This window comes from Rhincodon typus, chromosome 23 (assembly GCF_021869965.1).
Source record: "Rhincodon typus isolate 14 chromosome 23, sRhiTyp1.1, whole genome shotgun sequence".
Lineage (NCBI taxonomy): Eukaryota > Metazoa > Chordata > Chondrichthyes > Orectolobiformes > Rhincodontidae > Rhincodon > Rhincodon typus.
This window is the reverse complement of record NC_063354.1, coordinates 45684880-45701612: the sequence shown is the minus strand read 5'-3', so window position 1 is coordinate 45701612 and position 16733 is coordinate 45684880. Positions and strand designations below refer to the sequence as shown.

At 43.8% G+C, this 16733-nt stretch overlaps 1 protein-coding gene across 1 annotated transcript in view; it reads left to right on the top strand.

Annotated features, from left to right (window-relative positions):
• Positions 1 to 16733, top strand: part of LOC109927898 (SAP30 binding protein) — an 88114-nt gene that overhangs the window by 39556 nt on the left and 31825 nt on the right. The window contains exon 4 of the mRNA XM_048610694.1: positions 3910 to 3952. Coding sequence (XP_048466651.1) covers positions 3910 to 3952 — 43 coding nt within the window. The remainder of the gene's footprint in view (positions 1 to 3909; positions 3953 to 16733) is intronic.

Below are 16733 nucleotides of genomic sequence, written 5' to 3'. Positions count from 1 at the left end.
TCTGAGGAAGGGTCACCGGACCCGAAACGTTAACTCTGTTTTCTCCTCCACAGATGCTGCCAGACCTGCTGAGCTTTTCCAGCAACTTTGTTTTTGTTCCTGATTTACAGCATCCGCAGTTCTTTTGGTTTTTATTTAGTATTTTTCATGTCCTCTCTTCGCTCTCCTAATTTCTTTTTAAAGCAATCCTCTGGCCTTTCTGTGCTCCTTAAGGGCATTCACTGTCTTGAACCTTTGTTATCTTACAGAAGCTTTTTTTTAAGCTCCTTATCCAATCCTGTGCATCCTTTCATGTTTTGGGTTCTCTGGATTTGTTGATCCCACCTTTTCATCTTTACAGAAACACGTTGGCCTTGCATTCTCACTATTAAACTTTTGAATGCCTTCTACTGATCTAATATGGATCTTCCAGCAATAGCCGCTCCCAGTCCAATTTTGGCCAGATCCTGTCTTAACTTGTTAAAATCCACCTTCCCCCAATTCAGAATCCTTATTTCTGTTCCATCTTTGTCCTTATCCATAATTACCTTAAATTTTACTGAATTACAAGTCAGGAGTGTGATGACATTAATGTTACCTCTTAGCTACAAGTCTGCGCACTCCAAGGTTCCCCACATGGTGATTGGCGTAGGTTGGAAGGAATACATTCTACTTGCCTGGATGAGTGACGCTTCAAAAACACTCAAGAAATCTGACACCTTTCCAGACAAAGTAGCCCTATTGACTGACTTCCATTCCAGCACCTTCAGCATTCACTCCTTTCACCACAGTCATACAGTGGCAGCAGTAGTTACCATCCACAAAATGCACTGCAGTAACTTGCCAAGGTTCCTCTGACAGCACCTTCCAAACTTCCATATGTGCAACCTCTACCGCCTAGAACCCTTGAAGGACAACGGCAGCAGGTACACTGAAACAGTGCCAGCTGCAATGTCCCCTCCAAGCCACACACCATCCTGACTTGAGAACTATATCACAGGGTCTTTCTCACGGTCAAAATCATGGAACTTCCTCTCTAATAGCACTGTGGGTATCCCTACATCATAAGGCAGCATGTCCAAAGATGTGCAAGTTAGGTGAGGTGGATAGGCTTTGCAGAAAGAGGAATTCCTAGCCTCTGACTGCTATTGTAGCCACAGGCTGGTCTAGTTCAGTTTCTGAGCAATGAACCCCCAAAATGATGACAATGATGCATTCAGTGGTGCTAATGCCATTGATGTAGAGGGATAATAGTCAAATTTTCTCTTGTTGGAGCAAGTCATTGCCTGTCAGCATAAATGTTACTCGCCACATTGCTCATCACCCTAAGACCGGATGTTATCAAGGCCTTGATGCGTATGGACACAGACTGCTTCAGTATCTCAGGAGTTGCAAATTGTGCAATCATTGGCAAATATCCCCACGTCTGCCGTTATGATGGAGAGATGTTCATTGATGTAACAGCTGATGATTGTTGGGCCTGAGGCACTGCCCTGAGACACACCTCTGTCCTGGGGTTGAAATGACTGACCTCCAACAACCAAAAACATCTTCCTATCTCACATCTTCCTATCTGCCAGGTATGAATCCAACCAGTACAGAGTTCTCCTGATCCTCATAGAGTCCAGTTTCACAAGGCCTCCTTAATGACATATTCAGTCAAACATTGCTTTGAATTCAAGGACAATCATTCTTTTATCTGTGTTTGGTCCACGACTATATTGAAATCAGGAGCTGAATGCCCTGATGGAACCCAAACTGAATGTCGATGAGTAGATTATTCCTTTAAGTGCTGCCTGATAGCCTTGTTGATGATCCCTTCCTCTCTTGTTGGTATCCTCACCACTTGCCACAAACCCAGATTAGCAGCTGTGCCCTTTAGGATTTGGCCAGTTTTGTCAGTAGAGATGCTGAGTCACATTTGGTGGTAGACAGTGAAGTCCTCCACTCAGATTAGCCTGTGCCCTTATCACTCTCAGTGTTTCTTTTAAGTGTTGTTCAAAATGGAGCAGTGCTGATCCATCACTCGATGGAAGCGGTATATGGTAATCAGCAGGAAGTTGCCTTAACCTGATGACATGAGGTTTCCTGGGGTCTGGAGTCACTGTTGAGGTCTCCGGGGCAACCCTCTCCTGACTGTATAGCACTGTGCCACCACCTCTGCTAGGTCTGTCCTGCTGGTAGAATAGGAACCATCCAGGGATGGTGATGGTGATGGTGCTGTTTGGGACGTTGTCTGTAAGGTATGATTCTGAGTATGACTATGACAAGCTGTTGTTTGATTCGCCAGTGGCTGTGTGATCTATTTCATGTCCCAATTTTAGTACAAGCCCCAGATGTTGATAAGGAAGTCTTTGCAGAGTTGACAGGGCTGTTGTTTGCTGTCATTGTTTCTGGTGTCTGTGTTGATGTTTGGTTTCTTTTCTTGTCTTCAGACTTTGTCACAGCTTGATACAACTCAGTGACTTGTTTAGCCATTGCATATGGCAGTGAGAGTCAAACATGGTTATTTTTGCATTTAGATAGTGAGGGAGTTACATTTGCACACCTTGCTTTACACTAAATCACAATTATACATCCAGGATCTACTTGAACACGAAGCTAAAAGTGATTTTTAAAGTTATGCAACATTTTGTGTTCGCCATCAGAACAATACAATGCCTCCAGGGCTGCCCTGGCAGTGCTACTGAACTGGCACACCTCCCCTTTGGTATGTCCAATGCTTCTCAGAAAGCAGATGCCTCATAAACCCATCAGGGCTTACAACTCACAGTTTGAGAACCTATGGTGTACAAACTTCTTTCCTCCAGAGATAGTAGGAACTGCAGATGCTGGAGAATCCGAGACAACAAGGTGCAGGGCTGGATGAACACAGCAGGCCAAGCAGCATCATAGGAGCAGAGAGGCTGACGTTTCGGGCCTAGACCCTTCATCAGAAAAGGGGGAGGGGAAGGGGGTTTTGAAATAAATAGGGAGAGAGTGGGAGGTGGATAGAAGAGGGATAGAGGAGAGGTCTTTCCTCCAGTGTCTTTTCTCACATTTTTTCTCTGACCCCACAGCATAACAGATATCTCTGTCTGTCTGTCTCTCTCTCTCTCTCTCTCTCTCTCTCTGCCCCTCCATTTCTCCCACATTCCATCTCTTTTCCCCACTGTTTCTCTTCTCCTCGTGTTCCCTGTCTTTCTGTCTTTCCAAATGCTGTTGCTCCCTCTCTGCCCTGCCCCACTGTTTCCCCCTCTGCTTATGCTATGTCTCCCTTGTCCCACCCACACGACCCACCCTAACCAACACCATCCTATATCTCTCCCACACACCCTCTGTCTCCCCGCCCCATCTCTCATCTGCCTTTTCTGTCACACCTCATCCTCCCTGTGCTTCAGCTCCCCCTCTCTTCCTACCACCTCTCCATCAACCCTCTCTCTCTCTCAATCGCTCTCTTTCACTCCTCTCTCTCTCACATGCCCCACCCCTTTCTCCCACCCCTCCCTCTCTCTCACCCCACTCTCTCTGTCACTTCGCTCTTTCTCTCATCCCTCTCTCTCTGTCCCTGCTTTATCGCCAAACTGTCCCTGCCACTCCTCTCCTTCTGTCACCACACATTCTCAAACTCCTTACATCCCCAGTGTCAGTCGGTTTTTCCTCTCTGTCCCTGCTTTTCCTGTCTCTATTGTGCACATACTCTCACACCCACGTCTTCCCTGCCTGTCTCTCTCAAGCTTGTGCATGATTTGACCTGTACAATCTCAATGTGATGGAAGTTTAAATGTGGATAGATGTTTGCTGGATTCAACATTTATGGCCAGTTAATTCATATATCTCACTTATTGCTGAAGGTGCCTTCGCTGCCTTGTGAAGAGCAATAAGATGCAGGGTTATTGGTGAGGATCAGTGTGATGGTTCAGTCATTTGGATATTTCTCTTCTTTTTCAGGAGATCCTTGAAATGGAGAAGAAGAATCCTCAGGAGCTGGTTGGTAGGTATTACAGTCATGAGAAGGGGGTTGATGCTGTTGGTATTGTGACTCAGGGTAGACCCACAGCTTCTGCACCAAAGTTTAAAGCAGGAGTGCAGCTGGAGTAAATCAGGAAATATTAAACAGATTACAACAATTACAAGTTTCAGAAGATTCAAGATTGTAAAATGTAATAAAGAGCTCTTCAATCTCGACAGAATTACAGGATTAGACTGTACAAGTCTTCACTTCAAACAGGCGAGGATACAAGAATGACACTAATGCTTCACAGGAGTTATTTTAGTGAACCAGATGGGTTTTTCCGACAATTGACAATGAATTCGTGATTGTCATCATCTTATTTCCAGATTTTTTTATTGAATTCAAATTACACCATCTGCCATGGCAGGTTACGAACCCAGAGCCTCAGAACATTACCTGGGTCTCCAGATTAACAGTCCAGCAATAATACCATTGGGCTGTCGCCTCCCTTTATGACAATCTGAACGAGAAGGGGAGTTTATACATGTGTCACTGAGGGAGGGTTTAGAGTTAGGGAAGCTACAGGGGGTGATGTAGCTGTTTCAAAGAGATGCAGGGTAATGTAGCTGTTTCAGAGAGACTCAGGGTTATAGAGCTGTACCAGGGAGGTACAGGGTTATTTATTTGTGTCAGGGAGGTATAGGGTTCTGTGCCTGTGTCGGAGTGGTACCGGCTTCTGTGCCTGTGTCATGGAGGTAACAGGATCTGTATCTATGGGGTTCTGAGCCTCTGCCAGGGAGGTACAGAGTTATTTACCTGTGTCAGTGATGGCTTGGGCTTTATACTTATCTGTAACTGAAAGCTTTACATCTAAAATACAGAAAAGCAATCCTGTCCCAATGTTGAAATATAGATTCGGGAACAGGGCCTAAATTGTTAATTTTGCATTGTTGGTCTTTAAGATTTGTCAATCTTGTATAGATCACTAAGCTATGGACTTATCTAAAAAGAAGTTAACACAATATCACAAAAGGTCACTACTAGTAAGCAGAATGAAAAAGTGTAAAGCAAAAAGTTTTGTTTCATTTATTCTCTCATGCCTTGTAGGTCTTAGAAAATGTTTGAACTTTTGTACACTTCTCGCTAAAGCATGCCCATGCTGGTTTTGAAATAGAATTGCAGTGAAGATACTCGGTGTCAGTTTTAAACGCTTTCAGGTACAGCACAGGGCTAGATACAGAGTAAAGCTGTTCTCTACTTTTTTATACTGAAAATAAAGCTCACTTAACACTGTCCACATCAAACACACTTTGAGCAGGGACAGCACAGAGTTAAATACAGTCAAAGATCCCTCAATGCAGTCCCATCAAATAGTACACAGACAGACACCACAGGACTTTGCAAGCCCACTCTAATTGTAATGTGAGAATGATCATATAACTTTTTAATGTTAATTATGGGATAAATGTTTGTCGAGGTACCAGAGATAACTGATATGAAAATACCATGGATGCTTGAAATCTGAATTAAGACAGAAAAGGGAAATGTTGGAAATGCTCTGTTTGTTAGACTGCACCCACAGAGAAACACAGTTATCGTTTCATGCCTGTGATCTTTGACCAGAACTGGCAAAAGTTAAAAATGTAATAAGTTTTGTGAAAGTGAAAGAGGGAGGGTGAAATGAGGAACAAAAGGGAAGGTCTCTGATGGGTCAAAGGTAGAAGTGATTAAGTGGCAAAAGATGTCAACGTGCAAGGCCACCGGAAGTGGGGATGAGTCAAGTAAGGAAACAAAAGATGACTCTAAAGAAGGTGTGAATAGCAAGGACTTGAATAACTGCCATCGGACCAAAAATGATGGAAACAAAAGAGAAAAACAAAATAGCAAACATAAATAAAACAAATGGGTGCAGAGATCATGATCTAAATTTGATGAACTCAAGTCACGAGTCCTGAAGACTTCAAAGTGCTCAACGGACACAGCAGCTACTGCTTTTTTGTCTGACCTTGAGCTTCAATAGAACACTGCAGCAGGTTAATAGTAAAGCTTGAGGGAGGGAGTAGCAATGGTCAGGGCACTGGAAGAACTCATCTACTCCTCAAAAAAGTGTCCTTAAATCCTTTATTTACAAATAAATAATCAGGCAGGACCTCTGTTTCATGTCTCTCCTGTAAGATGGCACATTGCACCAATATCCGTTTAGATTACGTGCTCGAGATCTGGAGTGGATTTTGAACCCTTAGTCAAGAATGCATCTTATAGATGGTAAACAGTGTGCCACTGAGTGTTGATGGCAGAGGAAGTGTTGCATCATGCTACCTGAATGTTGTTGGAGCTGCACTCATCCAGGCAAATCGGGAGTAAACTGTTGCACTCCTAACTTAAACCTTGTAGATGGTAAACAGGCTTTGGAAATTCAGGAGGTGAGTTACTTCCTCTAGGTTTCCTTGCCTTGGACTTGGTTTGTAGGCTCTGTAGTTGTTTGCGTTTCTAGTTCAGTGCCTGATCCATGTTACTCCTTGAATGTTGATAGTGGTGGATTCAGCAATGGTGATGCCCTTTAATGTCAAGGAGAAAATGTTGGCTTGTGGTCCATAAGACCATATGATGTAAGAGCAGAGCAAGCATTTCAGCCCATCAAAACTACGCCGCCATTCACCGAATCACAGCTGATCTGATGATTCTCAACTCCATTTTCCTGCCTTTTCCATGTAAGCCTTGATTTCCTTACTAATTAAAAATGCATTTCAGCCTTGAATATACTTAATAATCTAGCCTTGAGTGCCCTCTGCAGTAAAGAAATCCAAAGATTCACTAGCCTGAGGGACAAAATTCCTCCTCATCTCTGTCCTAAGTGTATGATCCCTTATTCTGAAATTATACCCTCTTTTCTTAGACTCTCCCACAGGGGAAACAACCTTTTCTGCATCTAAACTTTCAAGTCCCCTAAGATTCTTGTATATTTCAATAAGGTCACCACTCATTCCTCTATATTCCAATGAGTATGGGACCAACCTACTCAACCTATCCTCATAAGACAGTCCCTCTACAATTGGAAGTCTTGTTGCATGTAGATTGAGGTCCTTCAATATCTTGAGAAGTTGCATATTCTGCAATCATCAGCGGACAACCCCACTTCAGACCTCATGATGGAAGGAGGTCATTGAAGTGGTGTGGGCATTGATGGACCTGGGAGCTCCTGCAATGCTGTTTTTTGACCAAGATGATTGACTTCCAACAACCACACCCATCTTCCTCTGTGTTGGGTATGATTCTAACCAGTAGAGGGTTTCCCTCCAACTCCCATTGACTCCAGTTTTGTTGGGGTCCTTGGTGCCACATTCAATGAAATACTGCCATGATGTCAAGGGCAGTAATGCTTGCCTGTGTTCTGAAAGTCAGCTCTTTTGCCCATGTTTAGTCCAAGATCACTGTAATGACGTCAAGGTCTGGGTGGTACTGACATAACACAAACTGAATGTCAGTGAGACGGTTATTGTTGAGCCCTTCCTGATGTCACAAGGGGTGAGTCAAATTGGCTGAAGACTGACACCTGTGATGCTAAGGATCTCACAAGGAAGCCATGATGGATCATCCATTTGACATTTTTGGCTGAATTTGGTTGCAAAATGCTTCAGCCATGTCTGTTATTTTGACATGCTGGGTTTCTTCATCACTGAGGACGGGGATGCTTATGGAGCCTTATCATCCAACTAGTCGATCAATTGTCCATCAGCATTCACAATTGGATGTGACATCTGTGTAGCTTAGATCTGGACCATTGGTCATTCATCTCTGCCGATCACATGCTGCTTCCATTATTCAGTATTGAAATAGTCTTGGTTTGTAGCTTCACCAGGTTGCTACCTCATCTTTAGGTATTCCTAGTGCTGCTTTTGGCATGCCCTCCAGCACTTTTTTAATTCATTTGTGGGATGCGCTGGCTGGCCAGTATTTATTGCCTGACCCTAGTTGCCCTTGAGAAGGTGGTGGTGAACTGCGTTCTTGAACCGCTGCAGTCCACCAGCTGTGGGTTGACCCACAATGCCATTAGGGAGGGAACTCCAGCATTTTTACCCAGCAACAGTGAAGGAATGGTGATATATTTCCAAGTCAGGATGGTGAGTGGTTTGGAGAGGAACTTGAAGATAGCAGTATTCCCATATATCTGCTGCCCCTGTCCTTCTAGATGGAAGTGCTCGTATGCTTGGAAGGTGCTCGCTGAGGATCTTCAGTGAATTTCTGCAGTGCATCTTCTAGATTGTACACACTGCTGCTCCTGAATGTCAGTGGTGGAGGGAGTGGATGCTTGTGGGTGTAGTGCCAATCCAGCAGTCTGCTTTGTCCTGGATGATGTCAAGCTTCTTGAGCGTTGTTGGAGCTGCACCCATCTAAGCAAGTGGAAAGTATTCCATCACACTCCTGACTTGTGCCTTGTAGATAGTGGACAGGCTTTGAGGAGTCAGGAGGTGAGTTACTTGCAGCAGTATTCCTCGCTCCTGCATTGCTCTTGTAGCCACTGTGTTTATGTGGTGAGTCCATTTGAGTTTCTGGTCAATGTTAACCCCAAGGATGTTGATAGGATTCAGTGATGGTAACACGATTGAATGCCAATGGGTGATGCTTAGGTAGTTTCTTGATCATGATGGTCACAGCCTAGCATTTGTGTAGCGCAAATGTTACTTGCCACTTGTCAGTCCAAGCCTCGATGTTGTCCAGATCTTGTTGCATTTGAACATGGATTGCTTTAGTATCTGAGGAGTTGTGAATGGTGCTGAACATTGTGCAATCATTGGCAAACATCCCACTTCTGACCTTATGATGGAGGGAAGGTCATTGACAAAGTAGCTGAAGATGGTTGGACCGAGAACACTACCCTGAGGAACTCCAGCAGTGATGTCCTAAAGCTGAGATGATTGACCTGCAACAACCACGATCATCTTCCTACGTGTCAGGTATGACTCCAACCACCGGAGAGTTTGCCCCCGATACCCATTGATTCCAGTTTTGCGAGGGTCATTGACGCCACACACGGTCGAATGGTGCCTTGATATCAAGGGCTGTCAGTCTCACCTCACCTCTGGAATTCAGCTCTTTTGTCCATGTTTGAACCAAAGCTGTAGTGAGGTCAGGAGTTGAGTGGCCCTGGTGGAACCCAACCTGGGCAACACTGAGCAGGTTATGGCTGAGCAGGTGCTGCTTGATAGCACTATTGATGGCACCTTCCATCACTTTACTGAAGATCGAAAGTAGGCTTATAGGGCAGTAATTGGCTGAGTTGGATTTGTTCTGCTTTTTATGTACAGGACATACTTGGGCAATTTTCCACATCATTGGGTTGGTACCAATGTTGTAACTGTACTGGAACAGCTTGGCTGGGGTAGGAGCAGCAAGTTCTGGAGCACAAGTCTTCAGTACTGTTGCCGGAATGTTGTCAGGACCCGTAGCCTTTGCAATATCCAGTGTCTCCAGCCGTTTCTTGATATCACATGGACCAGCTGGCTTGACAGTCACCGGTGGACATGTCAGGCTGCAGGTTTGCAGTTGAATATATTTCTGCTGCTGCTGATAGCCCATAGCACCTCATGCTTTTGAGTTGCTAGATAAATTCAAAAGCTGTCCCACTTAACACAGTGGTGCCAATGCACACACAGCCAGTTGCATTATTCTGGTTTCATACAGTTGTTAACCTTGCAGTTACTGTACCAGTGAATGCAGTGTTTTTTCTGAAGACGTGATAATAAATCAGTGATCTGATTCAGTGTCTGAGATTCTATCACATATCAAGTTTTCCGCAGATATATTGAGATACTGCAGCTGCCTAGTGACAATTTGTCAGGCAAAGTATTGTCTTCAAGTTATGGGCTGTGAATTTTTGAATCTTAGCTCTTGTATTATTAACTGAATTTACAGCAGGATTTTGTCGCTAATCTAACTATTTTGGGGAATATCCTTAAGTGGTGATAAGGTTTAAAGCGCTGCAACAAGTTGCATTTACATAACACCTTTGATAACCTCAGGACTACCTACCCAAAAGGCTTTATGACCAATGAAGTCCTTTTAAAGTGTAGTCTCTGTTGTAGTGTACGAAATGTAGCTGCTAATTCCCATATACAAAAAACCTACAAATGCCGATGTGACATTTGGCTTGATTACTTGGGTTCCTAACCATGTTGTTGGTTCAGGGATAAACACTGATCCAGACCCCAGAATAAACATCCCTGCTGTTTTTTGAAACAGTACCTAGGGATCTCCTAGCTTTACTCACCAGGGCAGATAGGACATCAGTTTAACCTCTCATCCAAATGACAGATGGTACATTCACAGTATTGGAGTCTCTGATGGATTATGTGCGTAAATCTCTGGGGCAGGATTTGAAAGCAAAAAGCATTGAGAATGTTACTTGCCAAGCCACAGCCTAGCAGCAGTGTTTTTGGACATCAAATATTTGATAGTTTTTTTTTATTTTCTCATGCGATATTGGTGTCTCCAGGTTTGGGCAACATTTAGGTGGTATTGAGCCACGTAGTCATAGAGATGTACAGCACAGAAACAGACCCTTTGGTCCAACTCATCCATGCCGACCAGCTTTCCTAAGTAAATGTAGTCCCCTTTGCCAGCATCTGGCCCATATCCCTGTTGACTCTTCCTATTCATGTAGCCGACCAGATGCCTTTTAAATGTTGTAATTGTACCAGCCTCCACCACTTCCTCTGGCAGCTCATTCCATACATGGACCACCCTCTGCATGAAAACGTTGCCCCTTAGGTCCTTTTTAAATCTTTCTCCTCTCACCTTAAACCTATGCCGTCTAGTTTTAGACTCCCCTACCCTGGGGAAAAGACTTTCTGTTTACCCTATCCATGCCCCTCATGGTTTTATAAACCTCCATAAGGACACCCCCTCAGCCTCAGATGCTCCAGAGAAAATAGCCCCATTCTATTCAGCCTCTCCCTATAGTTCAAGCCCTCAAACCCCTGCAAAATCCTTGTAAATCTTTTCTGAACCCTTTCAAGTTTCACAACATCCTTCCTATAGCAGGGAGACCAGAACTGCACGCAGTATTCCAATAGGGGCCTAACCAATGTCCTGCACAGCTGCGACATGATCTCCCAACTCCTATGCTCAATGCACTGACCAAAAAAGTCAAGCATACGAAATGCCTTCTTCACTATCCTATCTACCTGCAACTCCACTTTCAAGGAACTATGAACCTGCACTCCAAAGTCTCTTTGTTCAGCAACATCCCCCAGGACCTTATGATTAAGTGTATAAGTCCTGCCCTGATTTGCCTTTCCGAAATGCAGCATCTCCCATTTATCAAAATTAAACTCCATCTGCCACTGCTCAGCCCACTGGCCCAGCTGATCAAGTACTCTGAGACAATCTTTTTCACTGTCCACTATGCCTCCAATTTTGGTGTCATCTGCAAAATTACTAACTATACCTCCTATGTTCACGTCCAAATCAGTTATATAAATGATGAAAAGCAGTGGACCCAGCACCGATCTTTGTGGCGCATCACTGGTCACAGGCCTGCAGTCTGGAAAGCAACCTTCCACCACCATCCTCTGTCTTCTACCTTCAAGCCAGTTCTGTATCCAAATGGCTAGTTCTCCCTGTATTCCATGTGATCCAACCTTGTTAACCAGTCTACCATGAGGAATCTCGTCAAACACCTAACTGAAGTCCATACAGATCAGATCCACTGCTCTGCCCTTGTTAATCTTCTTTGTTACATCTTCAAAAAACTAAATTAAGTTAGTGAAACTCGATTTCCAACGCACAAAGCCATGTTGACTAGCTGTCATCAGTCCTTGCCTTTCCAAATACATGTAAACCCTATCCTTCAGGATTCCCTCTGACAACTTGCCAACCACCAATGTCAGACTCACCGGTATATAGTTCTTGGCTTTTCCTTACCACCTTTCTTAAATAGTGGCACCACATTAGCCAGCCTTCAGTCTTCTGGCACCTCACCTGTGGCTATGGATGATACACATATCTCGGCAAGAGGCCCAGCAATCACTTCCCTAGCTTCCCACAGAACTCTAGGGTAGACCTGATCAGGTCCTGGGGATTTATCCACTTTTATGCCATCCAGCACCACCTCTTCTGTACTATGGACATTTTTCAAGATATCGTTATTTATTTCCCCATATTCTATATCTTCCATATTTTTCTCAGTAAACACTGATGCAAAATACTTATTTAGTATCTCCCCCATCTCCTGCAGTTCCACACATAGGCAGCCTTGCTGATCTTTAAAGCGCCCTATTCTCTCCCTAGTTCCCTTTTTGTCCTTAATGTATTTGTAGAATCCTTTTGGATTCTCCTTAACCCTATTTGCCTAAGCTATCTCATGTCCCCTTTTTGCCCTCCTGATTTCCCTGTTAAGTATACTCCTACTGCCTTTATACTCTTCTAGGGATTCACTTGATCTCTCCTGTCTATACCTGACTTATGCTTCCTTCTTTTTCTTGACCAAAACTTCAATTTCTCCAGTCATCCAGCATTCCCTACACCTCCCAGCCTTGCCCTTCACCTTAACAGGAACATACGGTATTTGGACTCTCGTTATCTCGTTTCTGAAGGCTTCCCATTTTCCAGCCTAGGATAACAAGGTGTAGAGCTGGATGAACACAGCAGGCCAAGCAGCATCAGAGGAGCAGGAAAGCTGATGTTTCGGGCCTAGACCCTTCTTCAGAAAACATTTTCCAGCCGTCCCTTTACCTGCAAACATCTGCCCCCAGTCAACTTTTGAAAGTTCTTGCCTAATACTGTCAAATCGGCCTTCCTCCAGTTTAGAACTTTAACATTTAGGTCTGGTCTATCCTTTTCCATCGCTTTTTAAAACTAATAGAATTATGGTCACAGGCCCCAAAGTGCTCCCCCACTGACCCCTCGGTCACTTGCCCTGTCTTATTTCCCAAGAGTAGGTCAAGCTTTTCGCCTTCCCTAGTAGGTACATCCACATACTGAATCATAAAATTTTCTTGTACACACTTAACAAATTCCTCTCCCCCCAAGCCCTTAACAATATGGCAGTCCCAGTTTATGTTTGGAAAGTTAAAATCCCCTATCATAACCGCCCTATTATTCTTACAGATAACTGAGACCTCCTTACAAATTTGTTTCTCAATTTTTTGCTGACTATTGGGGGCTCGAAAGTACAATCCTAATAAGGTGATCATCCCTTTCTTATTTCTCAGTTCTACCCAAATAACTTCCCTGGACATATTCCCAGGAATATCCTCCCTAAGTAAAGCCGTAACGTTATCCCTAACCAAATACGCCTTGCCCCTCCTTTCTATCATCCCTAAAGCATCAATACCCTGGAACATTAAGCTGCCATTCCTGTCCATCCCTGAGCTACGTCTCTGTAATTGCTATGATATCCCAGCCCCATGTTCCCAACTATGCCCTGAGTTCATCTGCCTTACCTGTCTGGCCTCTTGCATTGAAATAAATGCTGTTTAATTTATCAGTCCTACCTTGTTCTCTGCTTTGCTCCTGCCTGCCGTGACTCTTTGACTTGCTCCTTTTCCCAACCGTACCAGTCTCAGACTGATCTCTTTCCTCACTATCTCCCCGGGTCCTATCACCTACTGAAGGCAATCTTTGCACCTTAACGGTCTGCAGAGCCAGAAAATAGCCCAGTCTTACTGCTCTAAAAACTAATAACTTAGTACCTATGTTTTATATTTTTAAAATTTAGTCAAGAGACAGGTTTCAATAAAAGATATAATCAAAAAGGAACCCACTCTACTCACTATTGTAAATTTACAAACACTTCCTTGAACCGCTGTTGTCCGTGCAGTGTAGACGCATTCGATGGGAAGGAATTCTGGGATTTTGATGCCATGACGGTGAAGGAATTACATTATGGTTGCAACTTGGGACTGAATGTAACTTGGTGGGGAGATTCTCATGTGCTTGTTGCCCTTGTTCTAAATGTTAAAGATCACAGTTTGGAAGGTGCTGCGTACATATTGTTTTTTATAAAGAGTGTTGCAGAAACTAATAATGTATGACAAAACTAGCACTTTAGTTATCAACCAGGCAAGCTGAAATGGTGAGCATCATCTGAACTGCATTGGTAGTGGTGGGATACATTGGAACAGAAGTAGGCTAGTGAACCCCTCAATAATGCTCCACCATTCTATTAAATCATGGCTGTTATACATCTGAACACCGTAGCCTTATTATTTTCAATTAACTTAACCTCAACAACCATGTGGGAAAGAGAATTCCATTTCTCCGTGACCGTTTATGCAAAAAAGGGCTTCCTGTCATCACCCTGAATGGCCTATGGTAAGGGTGATTATGTTTTTTTTTGCTAAATATCACCATAATGTGTGTTCAGAGTAAAGCTCAGGCAGACATTTCACAGAGTTCCACATGAAACAGTGTTATACAAGCTCAAAATATAGATTTAGGGAAAACCGCAGAAACAAATATGGTGTTGTTTAAAGGGTAGGGAAGAACTAATAGTTATTAAAGGACTGCTGTCAGGATCAGGGAAATTAATGGTTTCAAGATAGACCCCAGTTTGATTTTGAATCTGCTAGCACTTGTCCTCAATGTCATTGGGATAGTGACTGGGAAAGTTGCCAGCCTTCTCATTCCTGATTGCTGCCAAATGACTCCTGTGAAAGATGCATAGCTTTGAGCAAGTGGTACAATTAGATGTATCATCATAGAATCCCTACAGTGTGATAACAGGCCCTTCGGCCCAACAAATACACACCAACCCTCCGAGCATCCCACCCAGACCCATACCCCTTGATCCACCTAACCTACACATCCCTGAACACTATGGGCAATTTAGCATGGCCAATCTACCTAGCCTGCACATCTTTAGACTGTGGGAGGAAACCGGAGCACCCAGAGGAAACCCACGCAGACATGGGGAGAATGTGCAAACTCCGCACAGACAGTTGCCTGAGGGTGGAATTGAATCTGGGTCCCTCGTGCTGTGAGGCAGTAGTGTTAACCACTGAGCCACTGTACCACCCCTTAATGTCTGCCACAGTCTGCATTCAATGTCTGGGCTCATCTAGGAAAGTAATCTCTTGAGTGTCATACCAAATTACATGCTAGTACCTGAGGGACATGACCATCCGATCATCAGGATCAGGATCATCGGGGTCAATTGAAAAGATGTTGTAGCATTTCATTTATTGATCATAGACTTAGAATGTATCATGTGCTACAAACTGTCTCAGAAGGTATTCCAGCTATGTTATGGCATGGGCTGATAATCTGAAATACAATGTTTACCTAAAGGTCCAGAATAATTTTTGAATTGTGAGCAGGTTGCAGCTTGTCTGCCTTGGCTGGGTGTGTCTGTGTACCTTTGTACTTTAGCATGGATTGTAGCTGCCCTGGATCTGCTCCAGCCCTAATTCGACATCAGTGAAATCCAACCTTCTTGTGATTTATTAGTGCAATAACAGTGTGTATACACAAGGTCGGATCCCATTTCTCCCCTCTGTTCTACGCAATACTTCACTGGCTAATTAATAGACCCAGCTGCAACTTAGTCCATCTTCTGTAACTCTGTCAGCACCTTAGTTACGAACAAAGCAGCTGGCTGTCAAGTGGTCCAGCACTAACTTTACAGAATGAAACCTCCCTCATTGTTTTGTCTGTGAGTTGCCAGTTTAGGTGCCTTAGCCAACTAGTCATTCGTCATGTCTGAATCACAAAAGTAAGTTGAAGCAATGCTACCTGGTATGTCCTGTACACAAAAAGCAGGATAGATCCAATTGCTGATTATTAGACACAAATCAGGAGCGTGATGGAGTGCTCTCCACTTGCCTCAATTAGTGCAGCTCCAACAACCCTAGAGAAGCTTGATATCATCTGGGTCAAAGCAATCTGCTTGATTGGCATCACATACACCCCCTTCAGCCTTCATTCCCTTCACCATCACCAGTAGTCCGTACATTTACAAGATGCACTGCATTAACTCACCTGCGTCCTCTGACAGCACCTTCCATACCTGCAACTTTTATCACCTAAGTGATCAAGGACAACAGACATATTAGACCATGACCATCTGCAAGTTCCCCTCCAAGTCACAAACCGTCCTGACTTTGAACTTGTATCACTGTTCCTTTTCTGGATCAAAATCCAGAAACTCTCCGTACCAGCATTTTGTTTGTACCTACACCCTAAGGACTGCACTGATTCAAGAAGGTAGTTCACCACCATCGTTCCCTGAGCAATTTAGGTGGCCAATAAAGTCTAAAACACTAGCATCCCATGTGAATTTAAAAAATGAGCACCACAAGTAGATCCTGAGAGGAGTGCATGGCCAACATGTTCCCTTTAGGGTGAAATGTAGAAGCAATATGCCCAGAGAACCCTGGATATCAAGGAATGTTCAGGACAGGATAACAAGGAAAAGAGAGACATAGAACAGGTACAAAGGGAGCAAAACAATGGCAGTCCTACAGTAGTGTGGGAAGTGCAAAGGAAAACTCAAGAAAGCAATTATGAGATCAAAGAGGATGTATGACAAAACACTGGTAGGCAAGATTAGGGAGAATACCAAGATATTCTACAAGTATGTCGAGGAGAAGTGAATAACTAGGTAAAGAGTAGGACCTAATAGAAACCAAGGGGGCAATCTGTGCGTGAAACTGAAGGATATTGGTAGAGTGTTAAACGAATACTTCACTTTACTCAGGAGAAGGAGGATACAATACAGAATTTAAGAACGAAAACAAAGTTGCTGGAAAAGCTCAGCAGGTCTGGCAGCATCTGTGAAGGAGAAAACAGAGTTAACGTTTCGGGTCCGGTGACCCTTCCT